The sequence below is a fragment of the Kogia breviceps genome, chromosome 7 (genome assembly GCF_026419965.1).
Source record: "Kogia breviceps isolate mKogBre1 chromosome 7, mKogBre1 haplotype 1, whole genome shotgun sequence".
Classification (NCBI taxonomy): domain Eukaryota; kingdom Metazoa; phylum Chordata; class Mammalia; order Artiodactyla; family Physeteridae; genus Kogia; species Kogia breviceps.
The window spans coordinates 18,449,295-18,465,684 of NC_081316.1; the positions used below are offsets into that span (position 1 = coordinate 18,449,295).

At 62.0% G+C, this 16,390-nt stretch overlaps 1 protein-coding gene across 2 annotated transcripts in view; it reads left to right on the forward strand.

Moving 5' to 3' along the window:
- The window catches only part of TPCN2 (two pore segment channel 2), a 31,852-nt gene that overhangs the window by 5,212 nt on the left and 10,250 nt on the right, over positions 1–16,390 (forward strand). Inside the window, exons 3-15 of one of the 2 annotated variants that reach the window (XM_059069328.2) lie at positions 419–495; positions 856–1,033; positions 2,345–2,461; positions 6,782–6,888; positions 7,382–7,454; positions 8,818–8,917; positions 9,882–9,947; positions 10,384–10,448; positions 10,952–11,052; positions 11,656–11,737; positions 11,912–11,998; positions 15,612–15,731; positions 15,832–15,891. In XM_059069328.2, the coding sequence (XP_058925311.1) occupies positions 419–495; positions 856–1,033; positions 2,345–2,461; positions 6,782–6,888; positions 7,382–7,454; positions 8,818–8,917; positions 9,882–9,947; positions 10,384–10,448; positions 10,952–11,052; positions 11,656–11,737; positions 11,912–11,998; positions 15,612–15,731; positions 15,832–15,891 (1,233 nt within the window). The remainder of the gene's footprint in view (positions 1–418; positions 496–855; positions 1,034–2,344; positions 2,462–6,781; positions 6,889–7,381; positions 7,455–8,817; positions 8,918–9,881; positions 9,948–10,383; positions 10,449–10,951; positions 11,053–11,655; positions 11,738–11,911; positions 11,999–15,611; positions 15,732–15,831; positions 15,892–16,390) is intronic. The other variant, XM_067037793.1, reaches the window with a different exon arrangement.

Sequence of the window (16,390 nt, forward strand, 5' to 3'; positions counted from 1 at the left end):
CCCTGCCTGCAGACGACACACAGGCTTAATTAGGGAAACAGACTGTAGAAGCCACCAGTGCCTCACTTGGGGTTTGAGGTTGGGGGCATCCTGCATGCTGACACAGCTGAGGTGGGGTGGGGTCAGCCTTGCACGGAGGAGGGGAGAGCCTCACAGACAGGGCACAGCTGTGCATCCAGCCAGCAAGTGTCTGTCCACCCGCCGGCCCTGCGGAAACCTTGCAGCTTGGGAGGGTCTGACCCTGCTGGGTCCCGACGAGCCCCTGGTCCCTGTACTGAGTGGACTTGGACCCTGCGATCCCCAGCCTGTGTCCCCGCCTCGGGCCTGTTGTGGGTGAGAGGGGTGCCCTGCACGGGGCTGGCTGTGCTGTGTGGCACGGGGGGGACCCTCACGTGCCCCGCATGACCTTCACTTCCAGTATCGCTCCATCAACCACCGCGTGGACGCGAGGTCTCTGTGGCTGTACCGACGGTACTACTCCAGCATGAGCCAGTGGTGAGAGTGCACGCGCCGCGGGGCTCCCATAGCCGGGCCTGGGGAGGGGGCTGGTCTCGGGGGGCAGGCAGGCTCCCCTCCCCGCCGTCTCCCCTCCTTATCGGAGCAGAGCCCGGCCCCTCTGTGATGAGGGTTCCTTTCCAGAACCTTCCGGCCAGCCATGGCTATTGAGTTTTGTGCCGATACGTGCTATCTGACCACACACACGAGTGGCCACGGAGCAGGAAGTGTGGGCTCCGGCCTTTGGACCCGTGGAGTCTGCCCTGCTGCCTTCCAGGCGTCTCGCCTGCTCATCTGTTTTTTTTGGCCCCAGAGTGTGGCTGGTTCTTGCCTTTTGACCAGTTTTGGTCCCTTTTCCAGGATTCTGAGCTTCACCATTTTCTTGATCCTGGCTTTGGCTTTTGTTGAGACCCCCTCCTCACTCACCAGCACCTCTGATGTGCGCTACCGCTCGGCCCCCTGGGAGCCGCCCTGCGGCCTGACCGAGGGCATCGAGGCGCTCTGCCTGCTGGTCTTCGCGGCCGACGTCTCCGTGAAGGTGAGGGGGCTGCACAGGTGCTGAGGTTGGGACCCGCGCCCTCCCGGCCCGGCTGCTGCTTCCTGGGTTTATTTTTCGCACTCCTGGAGCAAGCTGCCTGTCCCACTGTGCGCTTCGACCCGCGGAGCAGAGGCCTAGGCTGCCTCTTGGACGGCTCTTCCCCCTCCCAGACCATCGATGGGGGATGGCCGAGCCATCGGGGGCACACAGCCTTGCGGGACCCCAGGAGAGAGTGGCCGAGGGTCTGGCAGTGCTGCTGTGGGGAGGGACCCCCACTGAACAAGAGGGGACTGGGCGTCTCTCCATGGCCCATGCTCCGGCTCCGGCCCCGACAGAGGAGAAGCCCAGAGGGGAGGAGCTGGCGTGCGGCAGAAGGGCTGCTGTCCCGCCCCCGGCTGTGTGCAGCTCTGGCTTCCCTGATGCAGGTCCTTCTAGAAGCTGGAGGTGGGCCCTGCCTTGCTTGCGTGAGCTGAGCTGTGTCAGGGCTTCAGAGCTGTAGAGACTTCCCATTGAGACGCAGGGTGTACCACTGGCCCCGCCTTCTGTCACTTCTAACAAACAACAGCGATTGGGTTGCTCCAGCCTCAGGGCCACATGCACGTCCACACCCTGCCTGCAGGGCACCCGCTTGCAGGGTGGTTTGGCCTCTGTGGCCTGACCCCGAGGGACGTGGGTGGGCGGTGGTGCATGTGTGTGTGACTGAGGGCCCTGACAGTTTCTTATTTCTTCTTTTTTAGCCTATAATGTGGTTAGGAGGTCTGGGGGTTTTTAGACTGGAACTGAAACTGGTTAGAAGTTCTCATTAGCCTGTTTGGAATGGTTGGTCCATTTGGGAAGTCTCGAAAGGTGAGAGAGGGCACATGTTTTTATCTGCAAGCTGTGACCTCTGGCGGGAGTCAGTGATGGGAAGGGACAGTTAGGGGCGCCGAACAGGTGCCAAACTCCCGCCTTCCCAAGGCACGTGCCCCGTGCATCTGCTCAGATTCCTAGTCTTTTCTGGAATGATTCCTAGACACAAGATACAGTGGTGGTTGGGTATGCAGGACAGGCAGGGACCCCGTTACCCGTGGGGACACGGGCTGGAGCCGGTCAGTGCAGAGCCCGGGGTCACGGGCTCCCCGGGGTCCCGAGCAGGCTGGGCGAGGACCGTGGGCCTTCTGACCGATGCTCAGCTTCCCGCTCTGAGTCACGCGGGGACCGTGCTGCTCGCTGAGGCTGCCTAGCCTCGCGCGCGTGCATCGCGGGCCTCAGACCGGCTGCCCGGCCGGGGTCTGTGTGGCCACCCCCGGCTCAGCCGCGTCCCTCTTGCAGAGCTACCTGGTGGGGTGGGCCCAGTTCCGGAAGAACCCCTGGCTGCTGGCCTACCTCGTGGTGCTGCTTGTGTCTCTCGTGGACTGGATCGTGTCGCTGAGCCTCGTTTGTCAGGAGGTAGGTGGGGAGCTCGGGGGGTTGGGGGGACGCAGCTGCCCAGGTGAACGGTGGGCGGGAGTCCCGAGGCCCTGCATCCGTCCGGCCCACCTGCCCGGCTCTGCCCGCCCTCCAGAGCACGTCAGTCACCCACGGGCCAGGGAGCCTTGTCCCCATCTTGCAGATGAAGACACTGAGGCCTAGGGGAGGCGCGGGGCCCTGGGGGCGAGTTCCGGGGTTCCTGCCCTGCCTCGGCCGAGCTGGCAGCCCCCAGCCTTGCTGACGACAGCATCTTTGTTCCCCCCGAACACCCAGAAGCATCGCCCCGTGATTTGATAGAGCAGAGCTGGGAACCGTTGGTTTGGGGACATCCTGAGCCATCAGGGCTGGTCGGGGACACAGAAGCGCATCAGCTGCTTTAGTCGAGAAAATTTAACATAGGGCCTCAGACAGGGGTTGAGTAAGCAAGAAATCGAGAAGGCGGCCCAGAGAACACAGAACTGCAGGCAGCAACCCCCCTGCCCACCTAACCGGGGGCTAGGGGAGGAAAGGAAGGAGATCGGGGTTATGGAACCTGGAAGCTCAGGGGAGGGGCTCCGCGAGCTGGGACCCTGCCCTCTGGGGACGGGGTGCTGGCTCCTCCAGGAGGTGCAACCATGATGCTGGTTCTGGGGGTGCTGGAGGAGGGGGAGGCTGGATGCCCTGGGTGCTGCCTGCGGGGGCAGCAAGATGACGGGAGCCAGCGGGTCCCCAGCCCGTGCCTCCTGCCTGCTTCCCACTAGGCAGGGGCGGCCGATGAAGGAGAAGTGTCAGTGGCGGGTCCTGGCCTGGCTCACAGCAGGGCCGGAGGGCAGGTGGAGGGCGCAGTGCTCCCTGCAGCCCCCATGCCTCCGCCATGGCCCTGTAGGAGCACGACAGCACATGCTTCTCCCTGAGAAAGTGCTGCGTTCTTCGTACCGAGGAGGAGGCCCTTACCCGCCCCCAGGAAGGGGACAGACATCAGCCTAACCACCACTGGCTCCACTTCTGAGGGACCGTCTCATGTCACCTGAGCATTTGTCCCTTTAAGGCTGGGTTGTGAACCTTACCAAGGAGCCTCGCGTGAGATTAGGAGGAGGGGGACAGGAGAGAGGGCCTTTGCTGTGTACAAACCTGTGTCTGTGTAACTGGCCATGAAGACCCGCAGGCCTTGTTTGGTTAGTGGCCCAGGAGCCCAGCTGCCCCCTGCCCCAGCCCCACATGCCTTGGGTGCCCTCGTACGGGGACCCAGACTTTCCTTCCTGAGGGGCCTGGGTCCTTGGTGGTCCTGCCTTTGTATTACTGGAGTTTTGTGATAATTTTTCATGTTGGACGCAGACCTCTCTGCCCCTCTAGGCAGCAACAACCCAATCTGTCCTTGGTAATTGGCGCTTTTTTGCCCACACTGGCCCCCAGCCCTCTTTTCATGAACAGCTGTGGTCCAGCCCAGTGGGCCCAGCATGCGTCCCTGGTGGAAGCGTCTCGGGAGCGGATGCTTCCAGACCAGCAGGGCCCGGGATTGTGGGGTGGGGAGTGGAGGCGTTGCTGCTCCCATTTTGTCCTAGCGCTCAGGACCTCTGCTGGGTTCCCACCCCACAAAGGGGTGTGTGTGGCTGCCCCCCCACCCTCCGCCCCGCCTCAGGGCCACCAGGCCCTCCCACAGGCCAGCTGCTTCGGTGTAGGGCCGTGGTAAGGCCTGTGGGAGCTGTGGGCCGTGCCCGGGATGGATGCAGCATTGGTCCTGAGGCTCAGATGCTGGTCCTGGGAGAGGCATGGAGGGCAGGGCGGGCAGAGCCCATGCCCGCCCGCCTGCATGTCCGCTGAGGACAGCTGAGGGCCTTGCTTGGGGAGGGGCTGGTGGGTCCCCGCGGGGGCCGCCTGGGGGCCGGCTCTGGGCTCTGCTTCTGGCAGGGTGGGCCCCCAGTAGTGGCCTGGGTGGGTGGGGGTCCATGTGGTTGGCCCCGGACGTCACCCCCATCCCTGCTCTGTGGCCACTTTGCCTGTGGCCTGTGGAGATCGGTGCAGGGTGGCCGTGGGAGAGGCTGAGGACGTCCACAGACGTGTCATCTGTCCAGAGAGCCTCCTCCTGCTGTCTCGTGGTGGGGGCACTCTCTGCCCACCCACACGTGTCCTCTCGGACGGTCTCGTCCCCAGACGCCCAGGCTGTTCTTTCCATGGCCCTGGCCCCCTGGGAGTCATTACCTTTCTGGTCCATACAGGGTGGACCCTGCCCTCTGTAAAGCTCCCGCTGTGGGGCCGTCTCTAGGGGACCTTCCCGTGGAGGTTGTAACGCTATACGCCATCCACTTCTGGCTGGGACTGGCCCATCACCCAGAACTGTCTGCACACCAAGCCCAAGGTTCTTCTCCGTGGCCAGTTGGCTGGTCTTCAAGAGCTCCCCGGCCTTGGGGCCTACAGGAGGACCGGGGCCTCTGACCCGCTCTAGTCTGGTCTTTCCTGTCCTTTTGCACCTGATGGAGTCCTGCTTCCCCAGCCTTGTGGCTGGAGGATCAGGTCACACATGGTCTACTGGTCAGCTGATAGGCCGTAGTCATGACCGCCGTGGCTGTTTCTCATAAGAGACTAGTTCTCTGCAGATTAGTTGGTAGCTTTTTTCTAAAGGCTCAGAGGCCTAGGCTGTGACTCTCCGTGTGATTTAAGCCTCGCTAGGGGCTTAGCTCGCACTGGGATGGCTCTCCTTGCGGGCAGGTCACGTGTTCCCACCCTTCACACGTGTTCCCTGCATCCGTGGCAGTGATGTGGCCCCAGCCATCGGGAAGGCCCTCGGTGGGTTGGGTTGGGTGGGGTGATTGCGTCTGGAAGAAGCCATGCTCTGGTCTGTGTCTGACTACAGGCGAGGGCCCAGAGCCCGGGGAGTGGGTGCGGCTGGACCCCTAGCTCCTGCTCGGCCTGGGGGACGGGCTGAAAGACCCCCGAGATGGGCCCCGAGAATGGAGCTTTCGCCCAGGGGCAGCGAGCGGGTCTTGAGTGAGCTGGGGCACTGGTCCCTCAGCCTGGGAGTGGGGCAGACCCCTGAGCCTCGCCCGTTCACTGCTGTTTCCTTCTCCCTTCTCAGTCCTGTCGGCAGCCGGGGCCCCTTCTGAGGGCGAGTGCAGCTCGGGGAGGCTGAGTGAGTCCTTGGGACACTCACGCTGCAGACGTTCTGAGGGCCTACTGTGCGCCGCTGCTGGCGGGGCCTCGTTCTGTTGTGAGAGGGGCTGACGGTACCAGGAAGCATCGGATGTGTGCGGGGGGGAAAAAAGGATTGAGGCGGGTGGTGAGAAGGAAGGTCGCCCATGCAGCGCCGGAGGTGGCATTGACAGCGGATGGAAGGGCCGGGTGCAAGCAGCCCGCTGAGTGGGGGGCTGCGGGGGCGGGGAATGGGGGTGCCCTGGGCCTCCAGGCAGCCCTGGAGGGCTGGGCCGGGAGGTGACTCCATCAGCCTCACGTTTCTGAGGCTGGAGATTGAACGTGTTGTGATCCTTAAAATCCCAAGGACGGCTATGTTCCCTGAGGCGTGAGGCCAAAGAGCAGGGAGGAGGGGGCTCCGGGCGTCCAGCACATGGTAGGGCACAGAGGAGGCGGCCAGGGCGCCGGGCGGGGGGAGAGACAGCTGCCAATCCAGGCAGGAGGACGGGAGGTGACTTTGGGCTCAGAGGCCTGGCGGTCACCGTAGGTGGGTCCCCTGCCCTTGGACAGGCGGACAGATTGGCTGGGGTGGGAGCGGGAAACGGGTGAACGAAGGGGCGAGTGTCATTTTTGTTGCAGTGGCAGGCTGTGGAAACGCGTGGTGTTTGTGTCCATGTGGGGGGGGGGAGGAAGGGCCCCTGAGGGGAGCCTCTGAGGGGCTGGGGTCCTGAGGACGGGGAGGAGGGCTGTTTGGTGTGTGTTCACGTGTGTGTGTGTGTGTGTGTGTGTAGGTGTGGGCTTCCTGTTCGGTTTCTGTCCATCTGTGCTGGGGGCTGAGGCCCGCAGCCGAGCAGAGGCCCTGAAGAGCCCGCAGAGGGCAGGGCAGCCGGCTTCACAGACGAGTGCAGGGCACCCGGCCGCGGCAGGAGCGGGAGCCCGGTGCCCCGGAGAGGCACGCTGGTCGCCCCCCTTCCCCGGTGGTGCCGGCAGGTCTGGGGGCTGGGCTTCCGAGCTGGGCCCCGGGAGGGAGCGGGGAGGGTGTTGAGCCTGCGAGGTCAAGGCCGGGCACGCTGGGAGCCCGCAGACAGCCGGGCCGTGGCCGTCCTCGCACAGAGCGTCGGGCCTCTGGGCCCGCGTGCCGTCTGCCAGCCCGCAGTGGCTGTTCTCAGGGTCCCGGGTCCTGGTCTCTTCCAGCCCGTGCGGGTGCGCCGGCTCCTGCGCCCCTTCTTCCTGATGCAGAACTCCTCCATGATGAAGAAGGCTCTCAAGTGCATCAGGTGGTCGCTGCCAGAGATGGCCAGGTGGGCTCTGGTGTCGGGTGGGCTGGCCGAGCAGGGCAGGGCTCCCCTCCCCTGACCTGGGGAGGCCGGTGGGCGGGCATTTGGGGGTCTCTGTCTCACACTCCGGGCGACCCCCTAAATGACCTTGCCTTGAGCCCCGCCCCCTGCTCCATCCTGCGGGCACTTCCCACCTCGGCTCTGACCCCCCCTGCCCCACCATCCCCCCCACCATGACTCACGTGGATGACCCTTCCCCCTCTGGCCCAGGTTAATGGAAGTGGCCTTTCCCCTCTGAGAGTCCGGGGGCCCCGGGACGCTGCCTCTCCCAGGCCCCCGGGACACTCCCCTGGGGTTGAGCTTTTCCCCGGAGCAGGACCCCTGGGTGGGAGGGCGGCAGGTCTGGGGCGGAGGAGGGACCTGGCCCGGGGCCTCGGCTGCGGGGAGCTCCCTGCGCGGCCAGGTCGGCTGTCCTGGGCCCCGTCTGCCCAGCGCTGAGTGCCGCTCTCGCCCCCAGCGTTGGGCTGCTGCTGGCCGTCCACCTGTGCCTCTTCGCCATGCTTGGGATGCTGCTCTTTCCCGGCGGGAAGGTACGTGCCCTTTGCGCTCTCCCCGTCCCCAGCCGGGCAGGCTCCGCGCAGGGTGGTCGACGGCGCCGCCCCTGGTTAATCTGCCAGGTCGTTCTCGGGTTAGGCCACCCGCCCACCTGGACTCCAGGCACCTTTCTTAAGCGGCCACATCTCCAGGGTGTCTGCCCCGGACCTCCTGGGCTCTGGCTACTCGGCTCTGCCCGGCTGCCTCTTCCTCCCCGTGCCAAGTCCCCTCTCTCCTGGGCCGGTTGCTGACCCGCCTTCTCCGTACCTCCCTAGACGGAGGCCCCTCACGTTAGCCACCAGGACGGCCCCTCTCGCCGCCCCCGCCCGCCTCTCCAGAGGGCACCTCCCACCACTTCCTCGCCTCCCCGCGTGGGCCCCCTTCCCTTGCAGCCCCTCACTGCTGCCCGGCCCCCGGCGGCTTGTTGCTGTGCTGGGGTGTCACCCGTGGGGCCTGCCTCGCATCTGCCGTCCCGTGTTCTTTCCTCGTGTCCCGGTCGGGTCACCGTCCTCCTCAGGGCGGGACTGCCGTGCGCCTCTGTCCTGGGATCGTGCCCGGTGCTTGGCCAGGGCTGGTCTGCAGTGAGTTCGTGGCAACACTTGGGGCTTGTGGCTGTGCTGCCCGTGAGGGAAGACGAAGACCATGCCTCAGACCCCCGGGGAGGAGTTCCGCTTCACGCATGCGTGCGTGCGTGTGTGTGCGTGTCTGGGTGTCGGGGGCACCTAGGCTGTGAGACGTGAGACTGGCTAACAGACTCTCAGGCCCTGCGTGTCTGTCCAGTGACCCTGCTGTTCGCGGAGCCCAGGACAGGGTGGGTGGGTGCACTGGGCGCGGGGGGCTGGGGTGGGCCTCTGACCTGGGAATGCCGAGGGTTCCAGGGTGTCTGCTGGAGAGCTGGCCCTTGGGTGGCAGCTGGGAAAGCGGCTTTGCAAGGCTCCCTAAGTGATCAGGTGGTTTTGTGTGTCTGGGCGCCACACCTTCCGCCCACACTGGGTGTAAGGCACACGGCACAGCGTGTGGAGAGTCTGGCTGAGAGCGGGCTGGCTGGCCCCCGCGTGGGCCCTCTCTGTGTCTAGGCTGTGATGCTCTCTGCCAGGCTGGCCCGGAGCTGTTCAGCTGCTGCAGTGGCTGGTGTCCGTGTGGGTGTGTGGCATCCCCGGACGCTGGCCCTTGGGCCCGGAGGTCCTGAGTTAGGTCCTGTTCGGCCTCAAGCTCGGAGCCCGCTGGGAGGTGATGGGGAGGTGCGGGTCCGGGGCTGCTGAGCCTCGGTGGGCGGTCCTGGCCTGCTGGGTCCAGGGCCTGGGCTTTGGGGGCCTAAGGCCCGGCGGCACCTCAGTGCTGCCACGTCTGTTCCCGCAGGACGACAGGCAGGACAGGGAGCGGCTGACCTACTTCCGCCACCTGCCCGAGGCTCTGACCTCCCTCCTGGTGCTGCTGACCACCGCCAACAACCCTGATGGTGCGTGAGGCAGGAGGGGGGCGGGGCTAGGGGCCCTGTTGGGCGGGGGCGGGGCAGGGGGCGGAGTCAGTGCTGAGCTTGAGAGCCCCGCGCAGGGGGTGGGAGCCCCTCAAGCCTTTTTGTCGAGAGCTGGGGAATCAAAGTGTGATGTTGGAGCCCTCCCTCCTACCTTCCTTTCCTTCTTGATTTTCTTTTTCTCTTTTTCTAGTTTCCCTTCTCTCTCCTACTTTTCCCCTTTTTCTCCCCTTTCCTTTTCTCTGTTCCTTTCTCCTCTTCCCCTTGTTTTCTGCATCCCGAGAAGCTAGAGATGGACGGTGTTCTTTGTGTGGAGATGGGTCAAGCTGTGCTCAGCGGGGTCCTTGGTGGTCTCCTCTTTGCGGCCCAGCCGTGGGGTGAGGCTTGGCCGCACCACGTGTGAGAGGCCCTGGGGTCTCCGGTGGCTGTGACACTCACTGTGTCAGGGTTGCTGATGGGGCCTCTGTTCGCTCGGGACGGGGATGTGGCCAGGATGGGGTGGTCATGGTCTTCTGGGGCTCAGCTGTGGCCTGGCCGCCCTGGCTGAGGCCTTTCATCTTGGGCTCGGATGGTCACTGACCATAGAGACCCTCCCAGGAGGGTAGCCACTGGCTTTCATACCTGGGGAGAGCCGCGCTCGGGACCCTGAGCACCGTCCCCACGTGTCCTGTGAGTCTTCGAGTCACCCAAGGGAGAGCTGAACTTTCAGTCTGGGAGGTGTGGTCATGGGGAAGCCTAGAGAATGAGCATCCTTGAAAGGTAGTGAGTTCCCTGTCCCCGTGGGTTTGCAAGCAGAGGTGTGAAGAGCAGAGTTGGACAAGAAGACCTCCCAGCTCTCCTAACACGGGGTCCTCCTTTCTGTTGAGAAGGCAGTGGTGTGAGACAATGAAGGGAATCAGACTGGACACTGGATCTGTGGGTGTGTTTTATTTCCTTTAATTTCTTTCAGTGATGATTCCTGCCTATTCCAAGAACCGGCTCTACGCCATCTTTTTCATAGCCTTCACCCTGATAGGTGAGTCTGGGCAGGTCTGCAGGGTCACGTGGGGCAGACAAGATCCCGAAAACTCGGGCCTGGGTGTGCTCCCCAGATCCCACAACTTCACCTCAGTGGACCCCCCTAACCCTGTGACCGCACCTCGGCGTGACCTCCCCAGTCCTGTGACGTCATCTCTCTGTGGCCCGTCCGTGGTTTTCATTCTGTGACCACCGATGACTTGTCCTCAGTGCGCCTGCTGGGCAGGCCAGGTGGCGCCCCCATCCGCAGACGAGGCCCCCAGGCCCCAGGCCCTGTTTCTGCCCATCTGGGCCCTTCTTGCTGCTCACCTTCTTGCTATGCCCGTGTCGACCCTCTGGGCCCCCAAAGCTGGTGCTCCTTCCAGGCTCTGCCCCTGCCCGTGTGGTCCCCACTGACAGGGGTCCCCACTGACCATGGCCTTTTCCTCTCCAAGGGAGCTTGTTTTTGATGAACCTGCTGACGGCCATCATCTACAATCAGTTCCGGGGCTACCTGATGGTGAGCTGAGCTGCCCACCCTGCCTGGCTGTGAGGGGAGCTGTCGCTGGAGGCCTGGCGGGAAGCTGACCAGCAGGGGGCAAGGGGGAGAGGGTCCGCAGTGGTCTCAGCACTGCCCCAGCACCCTCTCATGGGTGAGGGGGACTGGGCCCATCCTCCCTCCTTGCCTCCCAGGCGGTGCTGTCCCCAACGCCACCCTGGGGGTACCTCCCCTGCCCCGCCTCCTCTAGAGGGAGCTGCAGTCTTCTTGCAGTGACCCCAAACCCACCTTGCAGGGGGGCCAGGGACCCCACATCTGCCGAGAAGAAACGCATACCTTAGTGAATCACACAGCGAGTGGCTATCGGCAGGACCAGCCCTTGTTGTCGGGGGCTGTTCCCCTGATGCCCACGGGCCAAGGAGCTGCTCCCCGGGCTGCCGGTGGGTGGGGGCTGCCCCAGGACAAGGGGCTGGGCGGCTGGGGAGAGGGCTGAGCCGAGCCCCTCAGAGCCATACTCTTTGCAGAAGTCTCTGCAGACCTCACTGTTGCGGAGGCGCCTGGGGATCCGGGCTGCCTACAAGGTCCTCTCATCCGTGACAACAGAGGGAGAAGCCCACCCCAAGGGGTGAGTGTGGGGCCCCCGCCCTCTTCCCCTGGGGATGCTCTGGGAGGGTGTGTCCATGGGGGGGATGTTTCTTGAGCACCCACTCTGTGCCGAGCTCCCTGCTGGCAGCAGGTTGCAAGGCTCCTTTGGGATCACGAAGACGTCCCTGGGCTCCAGGGTTTCTTTCCATGGTCCTTAAGTCTGAGTTAACTCGTGTGTCCTCGTGACCCGCTGGAGATCCCTGGCTGGTGACGGGCCATGTGCTCTGACTGTCCCCCTCCAGGGGCACCCTTCCCACACCCTGGTGCTGTGACTCGTGTGTTGGGACCAGAGGGGCCTGGGACACACATCGACTCTGCCGCCTGGCTTGGAGCCCGTGTCACCGGGGAAGCTTCAGTGCCCCCAGCTCGTTAGCCGCAGGGCCTGTCGGATTGCACCCCCTTCCCAGCTTTAGCTGCTCCCCTCTAAGGTGGAAGATGAGGTCTCGGGGGTTTTGGAGACAGGAGGACCATGAGGCGCTCCTTCTTGGAGGCCCTGTCATCTCCCGGGGCTGCTCAGGCCAGAGGTTGGGGCGCCCGAGGGTGCTGAGCTGGCTGGGCTCATGGTGGGGCGTTTTCCCCACAGAGTCGGGGTGAAGCCCCAGGACATCCTGCAGGTGCTTCAGAGAGTCCAGCTGGACAGTGACCGCAAACAGGCCATCATGGAGGTACTGGTCCCCCCGCCCCCCGCCTTCCCCTGCCAGCGCCTCTGGGCTCTGGGCATCAAGTGGGTGTCATTTCGGATCAGCCGGGCTGGCCCAGTCCGGGTGGGGCCAGGGGCAGCTCCCCCCTCCTGCCCTCAGCCCAGCTGCTCGGTTGACCTGTGCTTTCCTGCTTTGCAGAAGCTGCATTCCCGCAGTGGGGACCTGCTGTCAGCTGACGAGTTTCAGAAACTCTTCGATGAGTTTGACAAAAGGGTGATTAAAGAGGTAATGGGCCAGACCAGAGTCACCTGCCCAGTGCCAGGGCCACCCAGGGTCAGGGGGAAGTCCTCGGTGTCTGTTGGCATTGATCATCTGGGTCACGCTTAGTGACCAGTGCCAGGACTTGCCTTCCCAGGGATTCTGGTCCCTAGGATGGTATGTGGGAACAGAGATGGTGTGGCTCTTGGGGAGATTTTGTTGACCTCATGAAATTCACAGACCACAGGGACTGTTGTCTTGACCCAGAGGAACTTTCCAAACAGTTTTCTCCGTCTCCGTGATAGACTTTTATCCTCTTCCCATGTGTCTAACCTGGGAGGTTCCTGAGTTTGTCTAAAACCTTTGTTGTCCTTGACACTGATTTTTAAAGTTACCAAATGGGCCTCAGCATCCAGCTCAGTGCTGTGTCCATAAGACCCTGGACCGCCTGCATTTTAGGTTTCTGGGAGGCGGGGGCTTGGGGTGGGGTTGGTGAGGGGGGTGGCAGAGGTGCCGAGAGACAGCCGAGCTGTTCACAGGCAGACCGTGGGGGCAGCAGAGAGGGCTGCCACTGCAGCCCCTTGGCCTTGAGAGGGCCAAGCCGGACTTCAACAGGGATTGGAGTGAAGAGGTAGAATCGGACATCTGCTGATCGGACTCCTAGCAGCTCTGTGTCACCGTTGAGTCAGTCAGCTCAGCTTCTGTAACAAATATCATAGCCGGGAGGTGCTTAAGTAACAGGGCTTATTATCTCCCAGTCCTGGAGGCTGGAAATCTGAGATCCTGGTGTGGGCATGGCTGGGTCCTCCTCTGGGTCCGCCTCTCTCCCTGGCGTGTAGACAGCCGTCTTCTCCCTGTGTCCTCACAGGGTCGTCCCTCTGTGTGTGTCTGTGTCCCGGTCTCCTCCTCTTACAAGCACCCCAGTCACATTGGACTAGGGCCCCACCCCAGTGACCTCATTTCTCCCTAATTTCCTCTTAGGAGACCCTGACTCCAAATACAGTCACATCTGAGGTTCTAGGGGTCAGGATGCCAAAATACAATTTTGGGGGATACATCTTAGCCCACAACAAATGTCAGCTTCTCCAGGTCTTGTGGTCAGCCTCTGTGGCCTCAGGCCCCAGTCAGAGGTGGTTTTCCTAAGAACATGTTTTCCCGAGGTCTTTCCAGGTCATCTGGAGGCAGGCCCTTCCGGGCCTGGAGCTCCGGGTGGTGCGTACGTGACATGTCTGTTGTCAGCAGCATCCTCATTGCAGCACCCTCGGGGCATGGGAGTTGGTTGTAGGGACACACAGGTGGACACTTTGTATGTTAGTGCACATAGCACCTCTCTTGGGAAGAGGCTAGGCAACAGTGTCTGCTTCCAGGTGACTCGAAGGAAATAGTAAGTACGTGCCATCAGATGCAGATTTTGCAGAAACTGTGACAGTGGTCCTCAAACGATAGAAAATCAGGAAGCACCTTTCTAGATGATGTCCTCATTCTGGGGCAGGAAGTTTGCTGGGCCCAGGACGCAGCTCTTGGCAGCTGTCATGTGATCCAGCCCTTTTCTGGGTGCAGGCTGACCTGGGCAGGAGGACGTCTGGGAAGGCAGGCTCCTTTCTCAGGGTTTGCTCGGTGGAGTCCACTGGGCCAGCCATGCTCTCCCTGGGCACTTACCTGCTGGCCTGCAGGATGCTGCTGGGTCCGGGTCTTCCAAAACCGACTCTCCCTTCCTCTTCTGGCATCAGGATCTGATGATGTCAAAAAGGAGGTGCTGTGGTTGTGACTGGTGGAGCAGGGCACATGCTGGGCACAGACTCAGGGATGGTCTAACACGCAGGCCACGCCCCTGCCCTAACCATGCCCCTGCTCTGGCCACGCCTTTCCTAGTGTGGTCCATGGGATGTTCTCTCTTCCCACAGCTCCCTGGGTCTAAAGTCCAGAATTGTGATTTGATGTGGGAGTTTGGGTCCTAGAGGTTTGGGGAGCTGTGGGGTCCTTGCCTTGGTTTTGTGATAGCCTCTTAACCCCGAAATGCTGATTGCAAGGGGGCAGGCATGTACTTCACGGATTGTTAGCATGTGGGGGCTTGTCCCAGGTGCCCTGGCAGCCTGTGAATTTAGAATCGCTGCTGAAGAGAGGCGTTCTCCAGGCAGACTGGTGCCAGGAAAACGAGCCTTCCACGAGAGCCCTCCCGTGTGTGGTCACCCCCTGTCCGTCAGCCTGGCCTCCAGTGCTGGTCAGTTCTTGCTAGCTGGTTGTACAGAAGGTACTGTGCCAGCTTCTGAAAATCTGTTTTTCTTTTAATAAGAAGCTTTTTGGGTTAAAAGCATAGCAGTCATTCATTATAGGTAGTAGAGAAAAATAGAAAAACTCACCCAGCTGTCCCCCTTCCCAGAGACAACCACTGAAATCATTTCAAGGTTTGTTATTTCTTGATAACGAGGTAATTGATGAGTCCATACTCCTTGTAACCGTTTAAACATCATGGATAATGCTGAAATCTCTCTTGACCAATATATCAGTCTGGGTCCAAGCAGGAGACAGAAACCACACAGTGGGTTTAGCAGGGGAAGTTTAAGAAGTGTCATCTGTGATAAAAGAGTAGCTGTAAGATACGAGGAGACTGCGGTACCTGAGGGGTGAGGGAGATGCCTGAGGAAGAGCAGAGGTGGGAGGGGGCGTCTTCCCCAAGGCCAGGGTTCACACTCCCTTGGAGAAGTTGTGGTCCAGCCCACAGGGTGACAGAGACGGTTGCCGGTTTGCCCGGCCTGGAGCTGGTCTGCAGGAAGCCACCCTCTGGGGTGCAGCAGGGATGGGTGCTGGTGCAGAGGGAATTGGTACCTAATTCTCTCTGCACCCGCACCTCACTAGTGTGGGCAGGTGCCTCTGGGCACCAGTTCCCATGTGGAGGACTGTGGGAAGATTGGGAACGTTCTTAGCGGGTCAGGCTGTGGCTGTTTGTCACCGAGGGATCATGCGTCTGAGTGTGGGGCTGGGTCAGAGCTCCATGGGTGTCCTCACCCCTCTTGAGATGTGGCTATCGTGACAGAGAAGCTGAGTGTTTAATTTGATCGGATTTAAATTTAAATCAAGTGGCCACGTGCAGTGAGCGCCCCCTGCGTGGGACAGCGCAGGCGCGGTCCATCTCGTGCTGCGGTGACTGCCCTCGCCTCTGTCCTGGCTCTGGGGGGGGTGCCGAGTATGGGAGTGCTGGGTCTGACGGGTGTCTTCACGTTAGTGTTTGTTGCCTAATTGCCCTCCTTTGAGTTCCACTCCAGCCTGGTCACAGTGTGTGAGGTACCTTCGTTCTGTGCTGAGTTTTCATAGTTATTAGCATGTAGTTTTTTACGTGTATTTTCACATGACGCTTTGCATACATTTAAGGCGACTGTGTGATAGTCCGTCACGGGTTACTTACGGCATCAATGGCCGTCTGGGTTATTTCCACCTCTCTTGGTGTTAGAAAGACTGTGATGAACATCTTTGCGCATAAGACCGTTAACTCTGTTTGAGACAATTTCCTTAGGCTGGAGAGCCTGGGATAGGAAGTAAGGTAGGAAGAGGTCAAATCCCAGGATAAGGGGGTACAGGCATCGTTGGGCCCCTGTGGCCGTGGCCACCTCCGGCATGTTTCTGAGTGTGTGTGTCCCCCCAGCACCCTCCGCGGCCCGAGTACCGGTCTCCGTTTCTGCAGAGCGTCCAGTTCCTCTTCGGCCACCGCTACTTTGACTACCTGGGCAACATCGTGGCCCTTGGAAACCTCGCGACCATCTGTGTGAGTGAGGATTTGCCCTGGCGTCTCCCACCCCCTAGATCTCTCACCTGCCCTTCCCCCTGGCTTCGGGGCTGAGTTGCCGTCCACTCTGGCTCCGCAGGTGTTCCTGGTGTTGGATGCAGATGTGCTGCCCGAGGACCGTGATGACTTCGTGGTGGGGGTGAGCCTTCCATCCGTGCGGGGTGATGGGGAGTTAGGGGGGTAGAGGGCACAGCCTCCCCACCTGGGGCCCCCAATCCCTGGGAGGCCGGGCTGTTCTAGTGCATCGCAGGGATGGCCCAGGGGTCGGGGTGCTGGCCATGCGGGGGCAGCCGGGAGCCCGTGCAGAGCCCCAGGTGAACAGGTATGCAGGCCGGACGGCGGAGGGAGAGTTGTGTAGAGAGAATTCCTTTCCTAACATTCTGAGGTCAAACTCCTTAGGAACTTTTTTTTTTTTTTGCGGTACGCGGGCCTCTCACTGCTGTGGCCTCTCCCTTGAGGAGCACAGGCTCCGGACACGCAGGCTCAGCGGCCACGGCTCACGGGCCCAGCCACTCCACGGCATGTGGGATCTTCCCGGACCAGGGCACGAACCCGCGTCCCCTGCATCGGCAGGCGGACTCTCAACCACTGCGCCACCAGGGAAGCCCTCCTTAGGAACTTAAAAACAATTTTTCCGT